The sequence below is a fragment of the Mobula birostris genome, chromosome 12 (assembly GCF_030028105.1).
Source record: "Mobula birostris isolate sMobBir1 chromosome 12, sMobBir1.hap1, whole genome shotgun sequence".
NCBI classification, from domain to species: Eukaryota; Metazoa; Chordata; class Chondrichthyes; order Myliobatiformes; family Myliobatidae; genus Mobula; species Mobula birostris.
In genome coordinates, this window is record NC_092381.1 from 58,112,025 (window position 1) to 58,126,077 (window position 14,053).

Consider the following 14,053-nt stretch of genomic DNA (forward strand, 5'->3'; position numbering starts at 1 on the left):
GCACCTTCCATATTGCTCCCAGAAACTCTAGCCATTACTGTAAAGTTGTCATCCCTGCTTGTGTCACCTTCCAATCAAATTTTATATTTGGCTTCATGATAAAAGGCAATTAACACATTCTAATTATAGGAAATCTGTGATGAACTATTGCAGTTGCAAGGAAAAGGAACAATAATAAGTATGGGGAGGTAGGCTACAGGTTTGCCACAACTGATGACCTGCATCCTAAAATACTAACTGACTGCAGAGATACTATATGAATTGGCTTTGCTGTGACAAAATTACTTTGATTTTGGAAGGGTTTAGTGGATTGCAAAACAACAAATAACTATCCAGGAAAGAAGGGAGAGAGTGAGAAATTTTAGGGTAGTTAGCCTAACACGTCATTAGGAAAATTCTGTGATTCATTGTTATGCAGGTAGTACCAGAACAGTTCAAGACTCAGGTTAACCCTGCTGAATTGTGTATTGAAAATGAAATTGTGTCGGACAGATCTATTATTAATGTTCTTTAAGAATATAATAAGCCAGGTAGATAAAGGGGAGCCAATTGATGTATTTGGACTTCCAGAAAGCATTTGATATGGTGCCAAATTAAAAACTTACAAGATATTGCTTGTGACAGTGGGATAATTTATTGGCCTAGTCAGAAGAATGGCTCACTAATAAAGTCAGTGTTAGGATAAATGGAAGTTTTTACTGATTGCCAGGAGGATCGATTCTGGGGTCTCAACCATTTATAATTTTTATTAATGACTTGGATGAAGGGAACAAAGGTACTTTGGAAACATTTTCTGGCATCAAAAAGATGGATGAGGAAGCAATGATGCTCATAAAAAGCTAATTATGATTTAAATGAATAAAATGGAAAATGGAGTAAATTTGCATAAGATACAAAAGATCGGAAAGCTGGTTGTGAGGATAGAGTTTGCAAAGAAATAGATTGAATGGTGGGACATTTTCTTTGGATGGACTTTCATGTGGGAGGTGACAACGTTAGAATTCTGGTAGGAATTATAAAGCAGAATGTTTACATAGGGAGACTGCAGAGCAATGCAGCCAAGAGGGCTCAAAGCTTCCTTGTATATGACATATAAAATCAGTTTTTAATGAAAGCAAATGATTAAGATAGCTAACAGAATGTTTATTGCAAAGATGACAGAATATGAAAATAGGGGAGTTTTGATATAGCTGTGCATGGCACTGATGATGCACACCAACAATGTTCTGTATTCAGTTTGGTTTCAAGTTCAAGTTTAATTGCCATTCAACCGTACACGAATACAGCCGAATGAAACAGTGTTCCTCCAGGACCAAGGTGCAAAAACAGTCATACACAGCACAAGGCGTATATAGCACATATAACATAACAGTAAACATACAGCCACACACAAAAAAATATACAGCCCAGGTCCCTGAGTCCATGAATGTTGTCGGCAAGAGCAAGCCTGCACTTTCACCGAGTGAACACTGGAGGGCAGCACTGATGCCAGCATGGATGCGGAGTCACAGCGCCTTCAGAAGCAGACTCCGATGCTTCTCTCCTGGGTGGCTGCAAATACGTGACACCGTGTTACAACCGAGACCACACAGCTCCCCCACTGTCAGTCTTGCCAGTAAATCAGCGAATCGGACTTGCAGCATTCCACATTACCAATGTCCAACAGGGTCTTGCAGTCGTGTGAAAAACAACTAAGACAATCACTTGCTGTTGGACTGCACACCGCCCTCATACACTGACTGAGATGCTTTTCTGTAGCAGGCAGCAGCATGGTCCGTACCAACTCCAGCTTCTCCGTCAACAAGCAACTCACTGGTGGGGTAGACCTGCAGTACTTAGTGTCCAGCAGCGTCTTGAGATCATAAAAAGATATTTAAAAAAGATAATAAAATCTTTGGTTGGCCCTGTAGAGACCACTGCGTCCAAGCTCACTGCCACTTAACCGGAAGATGGCTGCGGCATGTTCTTTATTTAAGGAGATAGGTTAGAGATCTTGGTAACACACATCAAAGTTGCTGGTGAACGCAGCAGGCCAGGCAGCATCTCTAGGAAGAGGTGCAGTCAGCGTTTCAGGCCGAGACCCTTCGTCAGGACTAACTGAAGGAAGAGTGAGTAAGGGATTTTAAAGTTGGAGGGGGAGGAGGAGATCCCAACTTTCAAATCCCTTACTCACTCTTCCTTCAGTTAGTCCTGATGAAGGGTCTCGGCCTGAAACGCTGACTGCACCTCTTCCTAGAGATGCTGCCTGGCCTGCTGCGTTCACCAGCAACTTTGATGTGTGTTGCTTGAATTTCCAGCATCTGCAGAATTTCTGTTGTTAGAGATCTTGGTTCCTGGTTTAGAGAAGTTTAATAGCATATATGCTGAGAGGGTGTTTCTTCTTGTGGGTTACCTTAGAACTTGAGGTAGTTTTGGAATAAGGGACTTCTACTTAAGCTGGAGATGATGAATTTTTTTTTCTTCCAGAGCGTGCTGAATCTCTGGAATTCTCCAGTCTAGAGAACTGTGGAAATTTAGTAAGGGTAGCATGGTGAACTCAATCTACTTGAGGCTGGAAATTAAAAGATCTTTCATCTACAAGGGGAGTCAAGGATAAAGGGGAACATTCAGGAAAGTGAGGCTGAGACCAAAATCAGTTCAGACATAGCCTTATTGAATGATCAAGGGGCCAGATGACTTGTACTTTCTTATGTACACTCTATGTTTTTAAAGGGAAAGAAGAGGGAAAAAATCTTAGTAAAGTTGTTCAACATGCGTAAAATGCTGGAGGAACTCTGGAGACCAAGCAGCATCTATGGAAAAATGTGCAGTCGATGCTTTGGGTCAAAACCCCTTGTCCTGCTGAAGGCTTTCAGCTCAAAACACCAACTGTACTTTTGCTGTAGGGTTTCGGCATAAAACGTCGACTGTACTTTTTTTCCATAGATGCTGTCTGGCCTGCTGAGTTCCTTCAGCATTTTGTGTGTGTTGCTCAGATTTCCAGCATCTGCAGATTATCTTTTGTTAATGATATGGTATCTGCAAATTTTCTCTTGTTAGTAAAGTTGTTCCTGAGATTTGAGGTCACATGCAGTTTAATCTGAAAGATTAAAAATGATTAGCCTAATATAAAAGTTAGCAACACCACTGAAATGACATCATCATTAAATCTCTTTTAAGCTATTGCTTTTGAATTCATTATTAGACATTGTATTCAAGACAACAACTAATGAACATCTGAAATAGAAACAGAAGTAGGCCCTGCAGCCACTGGTGCTTAGCTTTGCCACTTTCCTGCATGATGTGGTCATTCACAAAATGTTGAATGAACTCGGCAGGTCAGACAGTATCTATGGAGAGGAATAACAGTTGACGTTTTGGGCCAAGATGATGAGTTTCAGCCCAAAATGTCAACTGTGCATTCCTCTCTGTAGATGCTACCTGACCTGCTGAGTTCATCTAGTATTTTGTGTGTGTTACCCTGGATTTCCAGCATCTGCAGAATCTCTTGTGGTAACATGGTCATTATTTTTAAAGTTAGGATCAATAGTAATTCTGGACACCAGTTTTATCTTTAAACACATTGATGGTAGAATGCTCTGCATCAATTTAATTTTAATTCCTATTTTCCAAAGTCCTAGTTATTGTTGAAAATGTGTATAAATAGTTGGGTTTCTGTTTTAATAAAAAGTAAAGGATATTTCTTGTCAGTTGCTTTGATAATACTGTAAAGGAAACTGCTTAAATTGTTGGGTCAAAACACTGGGCATATATCTGTGGTTTACAGTTGTATTTGGTGGGTGAGAATGATTTTAAAAGTTTCCATTCATTAGAACAAAAATTAAATTGGAATGTTTAACTAGTGTTATATGATAAAGACACCAAGATGATGCCAATAACATTAGTATTTTTATACAGGATTGCAGAGCTTAAAGCCACGGTGACTGATGTAAATCTTGGTTTCAACAAGCTTGATTCTATTTCCTTGGAGCTTTGCACACTGGAGCACTTGATACATCTGGATCTGAGGTAGGTTGGGGACTTGTACATTTTTATCGCTATTTCATCTGTGACTTGTAGAGCTATGTAGATCCATCCATCATTTGCACAGAAAATTAACTTTCCGTACTTTTGCTGAATAATGACGCTGAAATTCCACATGCCACCACGTCATCACAGAATGACTCTACTTCAGATGTGAAATTGAAATTCATTAGAAGTGAATCCCAAGTGTAAAATCCTTAAGGCAGAATATGGAATTTAGCCTAATCTCAGTCATAGCATGATTCCAACCATACCTTGGGAAATCTCTGTAATTTAGTCTTAATTTGTAACTGTCTAAAAAGGTTTTTAAGTGGCTGAAAACAGATTATAATAAAAATACTTACGGATGGATAAAAATATTAAAGACAAAATTTTGACTTCTCATCTGAGAACTCATTGCATAACCTTAAGTCTTTATTGCATTTAAAACCAGTTTGGTTTACAAATTTCTCAAATGGCATGATTTCACACTAAATTTGTTTATTCTGTACCTAAAGGTTTGTTTTTAAAATATAAGTTGTCTGCAGTCCACTTTTAGGGATTTATATTTGTATATGGTTTTCTCTCTGTCAGGTTATCAGATTAACCATGTTTTAAGCTTATGGTTTTAAAAGACAAACTGACTGACTGAGACCTGAAGTAGAATTTTGAGGATTTGATTAGTTAAGTGTGAAAATGAAACTTCTGTTACATTTCTTTTGCATTCATTTGATAGCTTCCTGCTATTGCCTTATTGTCATTTTTTCCCTTAATTCTGAAGAAATAACATTTTGACTTCATTACCAATGGAAATGAAAAAGCTACAACAATTACAAACTGTAATCCTTTCATTTAACAGGTCAGTATTTTACTCCAAAATCATTGCTTCCTTTACAATATTAATGTAGTATTCAAATTTTGTTCTTTGGATAATAGATTATCTTCCATTTGTTGGGTCTGGGTTTATATTTGTTTCTGCATACAATTTCAAAAGTAGTTTCTGTCTGTTCGGAGAAAATCAGTATAAACAGAGTCTCCTTACACGAAATAGTATTCTAGTATTCAAAATCAAGATGATCTACAGTATTTTGCCTACATGCAGGTGAAATATCTGCATTCTTAAATTGGGGAAAGGGCCCAAATAACTTCACAGGAGTCAAATATCAGTTAAGAAAGATAATGGGACAGGTGACCAAAAGCTTCGTTAAAACATAGTTTGAATGGTGTGATTGTAAGGAAGAAAGATGATGACAAAGTATTGAGGGAGATTCCATGGAGTGATATGTGAATGACACTATTACCAGTTCTAAGGTGTAGAAAGTGGATTAGATTGACTCTGTTGTTAGATATAACAATTTAATACCCATTATGTGCAGCAGTGATGTTGAAATGCATGAGGTCAAGCTATGTTAAGCTTGTCTGCGTGGTGAAATTTGTGTCAGCTTTCTTCATCTGATTCACTTTCTCTTTTCTCCCATCTTACCAACACCTCTCCCCCGCCCTCCCAACCAACCACCAACTAATTGAACAAAGGTAGCAATATTATTATAAGTTGTTATTTTACCCTTGGTATGTGCTCAACCAGTTTGAGCAAGTGGTGAATGATGAATTATTGGGTAACAATTTTTTTTCTCGGATTTAGTTTTTAAATTTTCACTTCATTTTCTATACTTAGGTTTAAAGAATTCCCTGATGTGTTATACAATATTCCAGCACTGGAAACTATACTGATTAGCAACAATCAGGTCGGGGCAATTGATTCTAGCCAGTTGCTGCAACTTGACAAACTATCTACACTGGATATGCAAAACAATGACCTAATGCATGTCCCACCAGAGTTGGGGAAATGCAGAAACCTAAGGTAAATATTTAAAATTCACAGTAAAAGTGCTTTTCATTAACTTGTATTTTTTGATAAATTATGGTCCTGGTAATCTATTTTTTAGAATAGCCATCAGTTTATCCTGTACCAGTTGGGCACTGCTGTTTAAAAAGTTTTAATGATCACTACTTTGGAAGTATGGTGCCGCTTGATTGTAACCAAGTCAAAAATGTGTACGCCTTGAGCTGATGCCTTGGCTGTTTCTGTGCTCAGTGCTAAAGATCACTTGATACTGAGGCACAAGTGCATCCTGTCTCTACAGAACCCTGATGATGGACCTTGGCTCTGAGACTAGCTGTCAGTAAAAAACAAAAACTGCATGGTTAATTACACAGACTTGCATTGTAAAATGTTATGTTTTTTCAACTTGCAGATTAAATTAAAATGTAGTCAAGGTGTTATTTATGTACTGTTTCAAAAAAAGTTAAAAACACTAATTTTAAACTGCCAATATTTTTTAACCAGCCAGGCAAGCAAATATATGACTTATCTAATTAAAGGAGAAATACACATGTAAAATAGAGGAAACGGGTCAAACATTGGAAGAATGCTATTTGACTTTGGTATACAGTAAATGTCAAGAATTTTTCTGAAAAATAAATGTAGGATTAGTATATGAACATAGTCACTAAGAACGTGAGTTATGAATCTGGATATTGACATAGTCAACATCTTCAGTCACTAATCATATAAAGATCAATGTATAAACTGGTTAGTGGTGGACTTTTGCCATTGACTTTAATTGCCAGTAGAGATCCAGCATATTGATTCTGGAAGATAAATATGATTACTAAACTATTATGTTTGATTGAACATTTGAGTTGATCTCAATTCTGGTTCTATGCTGTGTTTTTCTTGTTAAGCATTCATTTGGATGAAAGTTGATTTAAGCCTTCAGTTGATTTTTCTTTTGGATTTCCTTATGGACCCCTGGGACAGTAGAAGGGGGTATATTATATTGGATAATAAACACAGGTCTGTTTGAGATGTTTATATTTATCTGTCAACAAGTGTGATACTCTTTGTTTTGTTTTTAGAACTCTGTTACTCGAAGGAAATCCATTTCGTAATCCAAGGCCAGCTATTTTAGCAAGAGGAACAACTGCAGTCTTGGAATACCTTAGGAGTCGCATTCCTACATAAATCTGTGTCTTAGAGAATAAGATTTTTCTCAAGGTGTTTGATCATGGGTTCTGTTGATAAAGTTGGCTTAATTCTATAGCTTAATATTTTCTGTGATTTATTTTGAATAGGTTTTGTTATATTCTACTTGTTTCACAGGCTTCTTGTTTCTTTAATTATTTCAGTTTATGTTCATATTGTACTAGATGGGAATTCTTTGAAATGTATTGAAGCTTACTTGACTGAGATTTTTAAAAATCTTTTTCTATAAAAGGAGAACGCTATAAGACAGATTTAGCTATTTAGTGATAACCTTCCAATCACTCATGATATGCTCAGCCCGCATTGACCCTTCTGTTTTATCTTCCTTCCATGCTGCCTTTCCACCATTCTCTTTCTTACTCCACAAAGCAGTAAGTCCATTTCATATGTTATTCACGTCTAAAATATATTTATGGAAAAAATATCCAAGATGATAATTGGCCAAACATATTTTGTGAACTGCCAAATTTGCTCAAACATTTTAGCAGAACAAAACTGTACCTGTTGCTTGACTCATCATCTTGAAGATAAATTCCAATCCATTTAATATAGTGAAATAGAAATTAATATAGACTTACAATGTTGTCTTTTGAGTTGGGATAACTTCTTGCCCAACTGCAATTTTCCGTGTGGGTTTTGAAGTTTAATTCAGTGCAATCAAGTTATTCAAAATACAATTTGTTCTTAGTTATATATAAACTGTTAATGAGTCTTCAGTGCAATTTTGGGATTGTTTATGCTTTCAATTATTTAACTAGAGAAAACCCAATTATATCCATTATTTTGGGACATCAAATAATATTAAATATTGACTTATACTGCTATTGTGTAAATGTGGTACTGATTCATTTAAATCAAAATGAACTGATCTGTAGAAAAAAATCTACAGAGGAAACGCTGTTTAATATGTGTAGTATTCCAGTACTTGTCATTTTGAGGTTAATAAGCCCAGACAAAATGTTAGGATCAAGCACGGACTGTTCATGCTCAACATTGCTTAAAACCACATCAGTGGGGTGGGGGCGCATTTATTGATAACTACAGGAGAAAGCATCTCAAAGTCATCGGTTGTTTGGTTTATTTGGATCAATATCCCATCGACTCCCCAGCCTTACCCAAGTCTGAAATAGAATTTTGTTCTTATGAAAGCTATAGACTGTGTTTGACAGTGAACAAAATCACGATTACCTGCTCCCAGAAATGCAAATCATTAGCACAGTTTTATATTTTGACAATAGCATTAATACATTAAGAATTCATTAATTCAACCTAAAAATTGGGATTTTAAAAAAACAGACTATGAAATTTGATAATGAAACTTATGCAATACAGCATTGACAAGAAGATAAATCCATTCAGCAAAGAGATTATTTACAAATGTGTGACAATTTAAATTAACATCCTTTCATTAAAGAGACTTCATACATTATTCACTTTTTTTAATACAGAAAAAAATCCCAGAATTTCAAAGCCCAAAAATAGCTCTGCTATACTTTGCACCCAAATTGTAAATGAGTAGCTTAATTACTTTTAATATCAGGTAAAATTTCTCCAAGTATGTACATACAGAATATGCAAAATGTATTTTGAACACAGATATACACTGTACCAGTAGAATTGTAAAGTCCTAAATAAAATTGGAAGGATTAGACTTGCATGTGCATTTAAACAAACAAGTTTTTGTCAACTTCACTACAGTCTGTGAAATTAAAAACTGTAAAATCCTGTAAAGTTTTTTTTGTCTTTTGTTGCACATAAAGCAGCTTTCAAGTCAAGTAAAATATTTTTGACTGCAGAAGCAGATGTTTACATTCACAATCTAAATGATAAATTATTTAAATGCCATTGTTGACAGTTATTTACAAAATACTGCAGTTTGACTAAATTTTACCATACTTTCTCATTTATGAATTATGACATAGAAAAGTGACTGTTTTCTTTTACATCAACAAAGCTGCACTTGTGTAAGGGTTCATTTTTACAATGCAATCTGTTCTGTAATATCTAAACCAGGGAGGCCTGAGGATAGTTTCCCTTCTATCTTTGCATTATGGAAACTCATCCATGCACTATCCAGCTACAAAATGTTCACTAAACTTGGATTCCTTTCCTTTTCAACAAGAATGTTGTATTGCAGGAGGTTTTCTCTGGTTTCAAATAGCAAGGATCCTGTGGAGAAAATACTTGGACAAATATTTGATTTAAACTTTCCTCTTTTATTTTTCAATGAATTAAATTTGGAAATCTCTATAGGGAAAGCACACCTGGCTGTTATTGGCAACATTCTTCAAAATAGTCTCAAAGAAAAATTGGAAGTGTGACTTTAACTGAAAGGTGATTAAAAACTAATATTAATTAAGTAGAAAAAACTCTTAATAGAACCAACAGGGGTATGTAGAATAGCAAAAGATATGATTAGTCCATCAGAGCCTGAACAAAAAAAATTGTTTGAATTATACTGCTGTAACAGCACATGTTGAAAATCCAAAAAGATATTGATTGAATTAATCAATTTTGCCTTTTAGTTGGAGGTGGTGAATCCCCAACCCCACATCTTTAGTGGAGGTGAAAAAGATTAGAAAACAGTAAAATAACATGTTAAAGATATTGGATTTAATTAGTAAGTGCAAATTGGAGTTGACAGTAAAGAGTAAAGCTTTAAGTTGCAGAAATGAATCTCAAGGTAGTATACAGTGACATCAGTACTTTGAGATGTAAATGGACTGGTTAGTTGGCAGAAAAATGACAAATGGAATTTAATTAAAGCATGGTAATATTTTTGAGGAGCTGCAACAAGATGACAAAATAAATACAATGCTCTGGATGTGCATGGTTCTTAACAGACAGGTCAATTAAATAATTAACAGTAATTAAGCAATGTAATATAGTATTACCTGTGGCTAAAAATATGAATTGGATGTAATGCTTGAATTGCATGCAAAATGACAAGAAAGGAGTGATTGCACAGGCACAGCTGCAGAAGGGATTTACTAGACATCTCCAGGACTGGGTAATTGTTGTTAATGAAAAAAGATTGAATGAGCTGATACAAAAGGAGAGGCAGAAATGGGGAGAATGTATTCACTTAGCAGGGAAGTCAAACACCAAGGAACAGAGATTTAATGTAATTTGTAGAGGAGACAAGTCGTAAAATAATTTTACACGGATGGTGGAGACAGGTGCAACTCAGCTGCATGCATGACAATGTAATATGTTATTACCTATAGCTAAAAATAAGGCATAAGAGCAGAATTAAGCCATTCAGCCCATTGAGTCTGCTCTGCCATTCCATCATGTCTGATTTATTATCCCTCTTAACCTTATTCTCCTGCCACCTTCTTGTAACCTTTGATGCCCTGACAAATCAAGAACCTATCAATCTTTGCTTTAAATATACTCAATGACATGGACTCTATAGTTATCCATGGCAATGAATTCCACAGGTACATCATCCTCTGGCTACAGAAATTCCTCTTCCTTTCTGTTCTAAGTGGTCATTCCTTGATTCTGAGGTTGTGCCCTCTGTTCCTAGACTCGCCCACTATAGGAAACACCCATGCTGTCTAGGCCTTTCAATATTCGATAGGTTTCAATGAGATCCCCCTCTCATTCTGCTAACCTCCAGCAAGTACAGGACCAGAGCCATCAAACACTCCATATGTTAATCCTTTCATTCCTGAAATCATTCTTGTGAACCTCTATAATGCCAGCACATCTTTCCTTAGATAAGGGGCCCAAAACTGCTCACAATGCTCCAACTGAGGCCTCACCAATTCCTTATAAAGGGTTAGGATTGCATCCTTGCTCTTATATTCTAGTCCTCTCAAAATGAGTGCTAACATTGCATTTGCCTTCCTTAGCACCAACTCAACCTGTAAGTTTAGGGAATCCTGCACAAGGACTTCAAATTCTGTACACCTCCAATTTCTGACTTTTCTCCTCGTTTAGAAAATAGTTACGCCTTTATTACTTCTACCAAAGTGGATGACCAAACACTTCCCTACACTATGTTCCATCTGCCATTTCTTTGCCAATTCTCAAAATCTGTCCTAAGTTCTGCAGACTCAGTTTATCAACACTACCTGACCCTCCACCTATCTTCGTATCATTTTCAACAAATTTTAGCAGTATACAAATATGTAGTTGTATAGCCATTACCTGCATGGCAACACAATAATTGCTGGAAAGTTTTTTTTTGACTTGGCACTTGATGGCCTGAATAGTCTTGGGTGCCCTAGATTTTCCCTGATCCATTGACTAAGATGATACAATGCAGATAATTCCCTTCACCATAGTGAATTTTGAAGCTTCATCTACAGAAGGCAATATTGCACACCAAGTGGTGTTGTGAAGAAGAACTACTGCATTTTATTCTTGGACAAATAATTTTAACCCAACCCCCAGTTTTTCTCCTATTTGTCCAGGCACTCAGGCTACAAGTGCTTTGGCACATTAATAAAATAACTACTTGCCGAAATGAAGAATGCAAACTAGAATGAAGAAGGAAATTCACATTTATGGTTTAAAACATTGCGTCTATATTAGATTTAGTAAATAGTTAACATGACCTTCCAAAGAAAATGAGGGCCTGTGTGAGAAAGCCATGCATAAATATAAATATTTGAGTGAAATCATGTTCTTTTAATAAAGTAGTTCTAGATTATTGCAGTTAAAAAAAATTGTTCCATTAGTGCAAATCACAAAATGCTGGAGGAATTTAGCAGGTCAGGCAGCATCTATGGAAATGAATAAACAGTCAACGTTTCAGTTTGAGGCCCTTCATCAGGACTGGAGAGGAAGGGGGGGGAAACAGAAGGTATACAAACTGGCAGGTGATGGGGGAGGGGGAATGAAGTAAGAAGCTGGGAGGTGATAGGTGGAAAAGGTAAAGGCCTAGAAAAGAAGGAATCACAGAGCAGAGGAGAGTGGACCTGGGAAAAGGGGAAGGTGGAGAGGTACTGGGGGGAGTGATAGGTGAGGAGAAGAGGTAAGTGGGGAGGGAAAGCAGAGGGGGAAAAATTACTGGAAGTTACAGAAATTTATGTTCATGCCAGGCTACCCACACAATATGAGGTGTTGCTCCTCCAACCTGATTGTGACAGTAGAAGAGGACATGAACCAAAATGTCAGAATGGGAATGGCAATTGGAAGTAAAATGGCTAGCAGGAAGTCCAGCTTTTCACGAAGGCGCTCGACAAAATGGTCTCACAGTCTATGTCAGGTCTCACCAATGCAGAGGAGGCCACATCAAGAACACCAGATAAAGTAGATTGGCAAGTGAATTGTTGCCTCACCAGAAAGGACTGTTTTGGGCCTTGAATGGAGGTGAGGGAGGAGGTGAACGGGCAGTTGTAGCACTTCTTCCGCTTCCAGGGATAGGTGCCAAGAGGGAGATTAGTGGCAAGGAAAGAATAGTTGTGATTTTAGTACTTCGATAACTCAATGGTTAAAAATTTACAAAAGCAGTTGCATAAGTTGATGGGTGCTGTTGCAAAATTAATTCATCTTACAATCCACTGCATATTTGTTTAAACTATTTAAAACACAATAGATAAAGTGCAACTGAACTGCCATGAGTGTCCTTTCACTACCGCCGCATTAAACAAGAAATGTCATTTTAAAAAATAGTTACATTTCTCTCTTTAACGAAGTTGCATATTTTAATTAAATCTCAGATATGACGATCTAAACTGACATGTCAAAAACTCCGATTAGAGTTTTTATTATGTATTAAACTGTTCTGCAAAGTGTATAGATTATCGATAGTTAATTGTTTTGAGCACCAACTTTTACAAGTTTCAACATTCAGAACATTATTTCTGTAACCAAATAATTCCGTGGAAATAAGGAAATCTATTGTGTCAAATGTCGTTGCTATAAGTTTTTAAATAGCAAAAGAAATTTCTTTCTATAGAATGAGAAATGGAATTCTGATTAATGGATTCCCTCACCAGAAAAGGAATATTCGATGAAGCAGAAAAGCAAAGTAAATTTTAAAAGACAAATAAAAGAGAGTGACTGTAATATTTATTGTAAAATGAAACTTGCATATCAACCTAATGCCAATATCCCTGATCTATATAAAAATATCATCTGTATCATTAAGTGCTCTTGTCTAGAGAGCCAAGAATTATATTAATTAATTCAATATATGGATAACATCATTTATATATGTGGTTTGTTAAATTCAACCACAAACGACTGGTGAAATGAGACAACCTGAGCTTTTGCAGATATTTATTCCCAAATTGGACACATTTTTCAAAGAGCAGTCGCTGCCTTTAGCTTATGTTGCATTTAGAAAGTAACACACTTCAGAGTACCTTTTTGATTCTGGTACAAGGCTGTGCATATGACAATAAGGAAATGAAATGAGTGTCAGCATGTGAACGAATGCACATTGGTTAATATAATACATATGTAGATTAAATTCAATTATTTCTATTAAATGTTAAAAGGAACAAATATCTAATGGGTAATTTGCTTATGAATATTATGCTGACGTGCTTTGAATTTTAATAACATTTTATCAATGGTGTATTTGAAATAAACATTGGGGTGGTACTCTAAATTTAAAAATAAACTTGTTTTCTTTCTGCTCCAATGACTTACATATTCAGAATTTTTCAGAGAAAGGCAATTGAAAAAATCTTTTACCCCAATTTTTTTAGATGTATATAAAAGCATTTCCAACTTTATGGTTATTTTTGGATTGGTTTCTATGACAGATAACATCATTTGCTGAACCCTCCAAGTCCAAATTATCTTTCAATTATTGATAAGAAAATAGCTTTAAATTTCTTAGTTCATTTGCATTTGTTGATGCATTTTTTCTTTTTACAAAAATGGACATGTACAAGTTTGAGGCAGTATTCAATGGTGGTGCAATTCCTCAAGAGCATATGTGCTTTTGGTGCTCAGATACTTAACAAAAAAAAATCCACTCAGAAAATGAATGATATATGTAATAAATATATATAAACATTTGCACCAAATGACCTGCCA

At 35.9% G+C, this 14,053-nt stretch overlaps 1 protein-coding gene across 2 annotated transcripts in view; it reads left to right on the forward strand.

The window, feature by feature from the left end:
- Positions 1 to 8,773, forward strand: part of lrrc40 (leucine rich repeat containing 40) — a 92,592-nt gene extending 83,819 nt beyond the window's left edge. The window contains exons 12-15 of one of the 2 annotated variants that reach the window (XM_072273839.1): positions 3,898 to 4,008; positions 4,784 to 4,861; positions 5,678 to 5,863; positions 6,922 to 8,773. In XM_072273839.1, the coding sequence (XP_072129940.1) occupies positions 3,898 to 4,008; positions 4,784 to 4,861; positions 5,678 to 5,863; positions 6,922 to 7,027 (481 nt within the window). In that variant the 3' untranslated portion in view covers positions 7,028 to 8,773. Of the gene's footprint in view, positions 1 to 3,897; positions 4,009 to 4,738; positions 4,862 to 5,677; positions 5,864 to 6,921 lie in introns of those variants that run through there. The other variant, XM_072273840.1, reaches the window with a different exon arrangement.
- Positions 8,774 to 14,053: the final 5,280 nt, after the last annotated feature.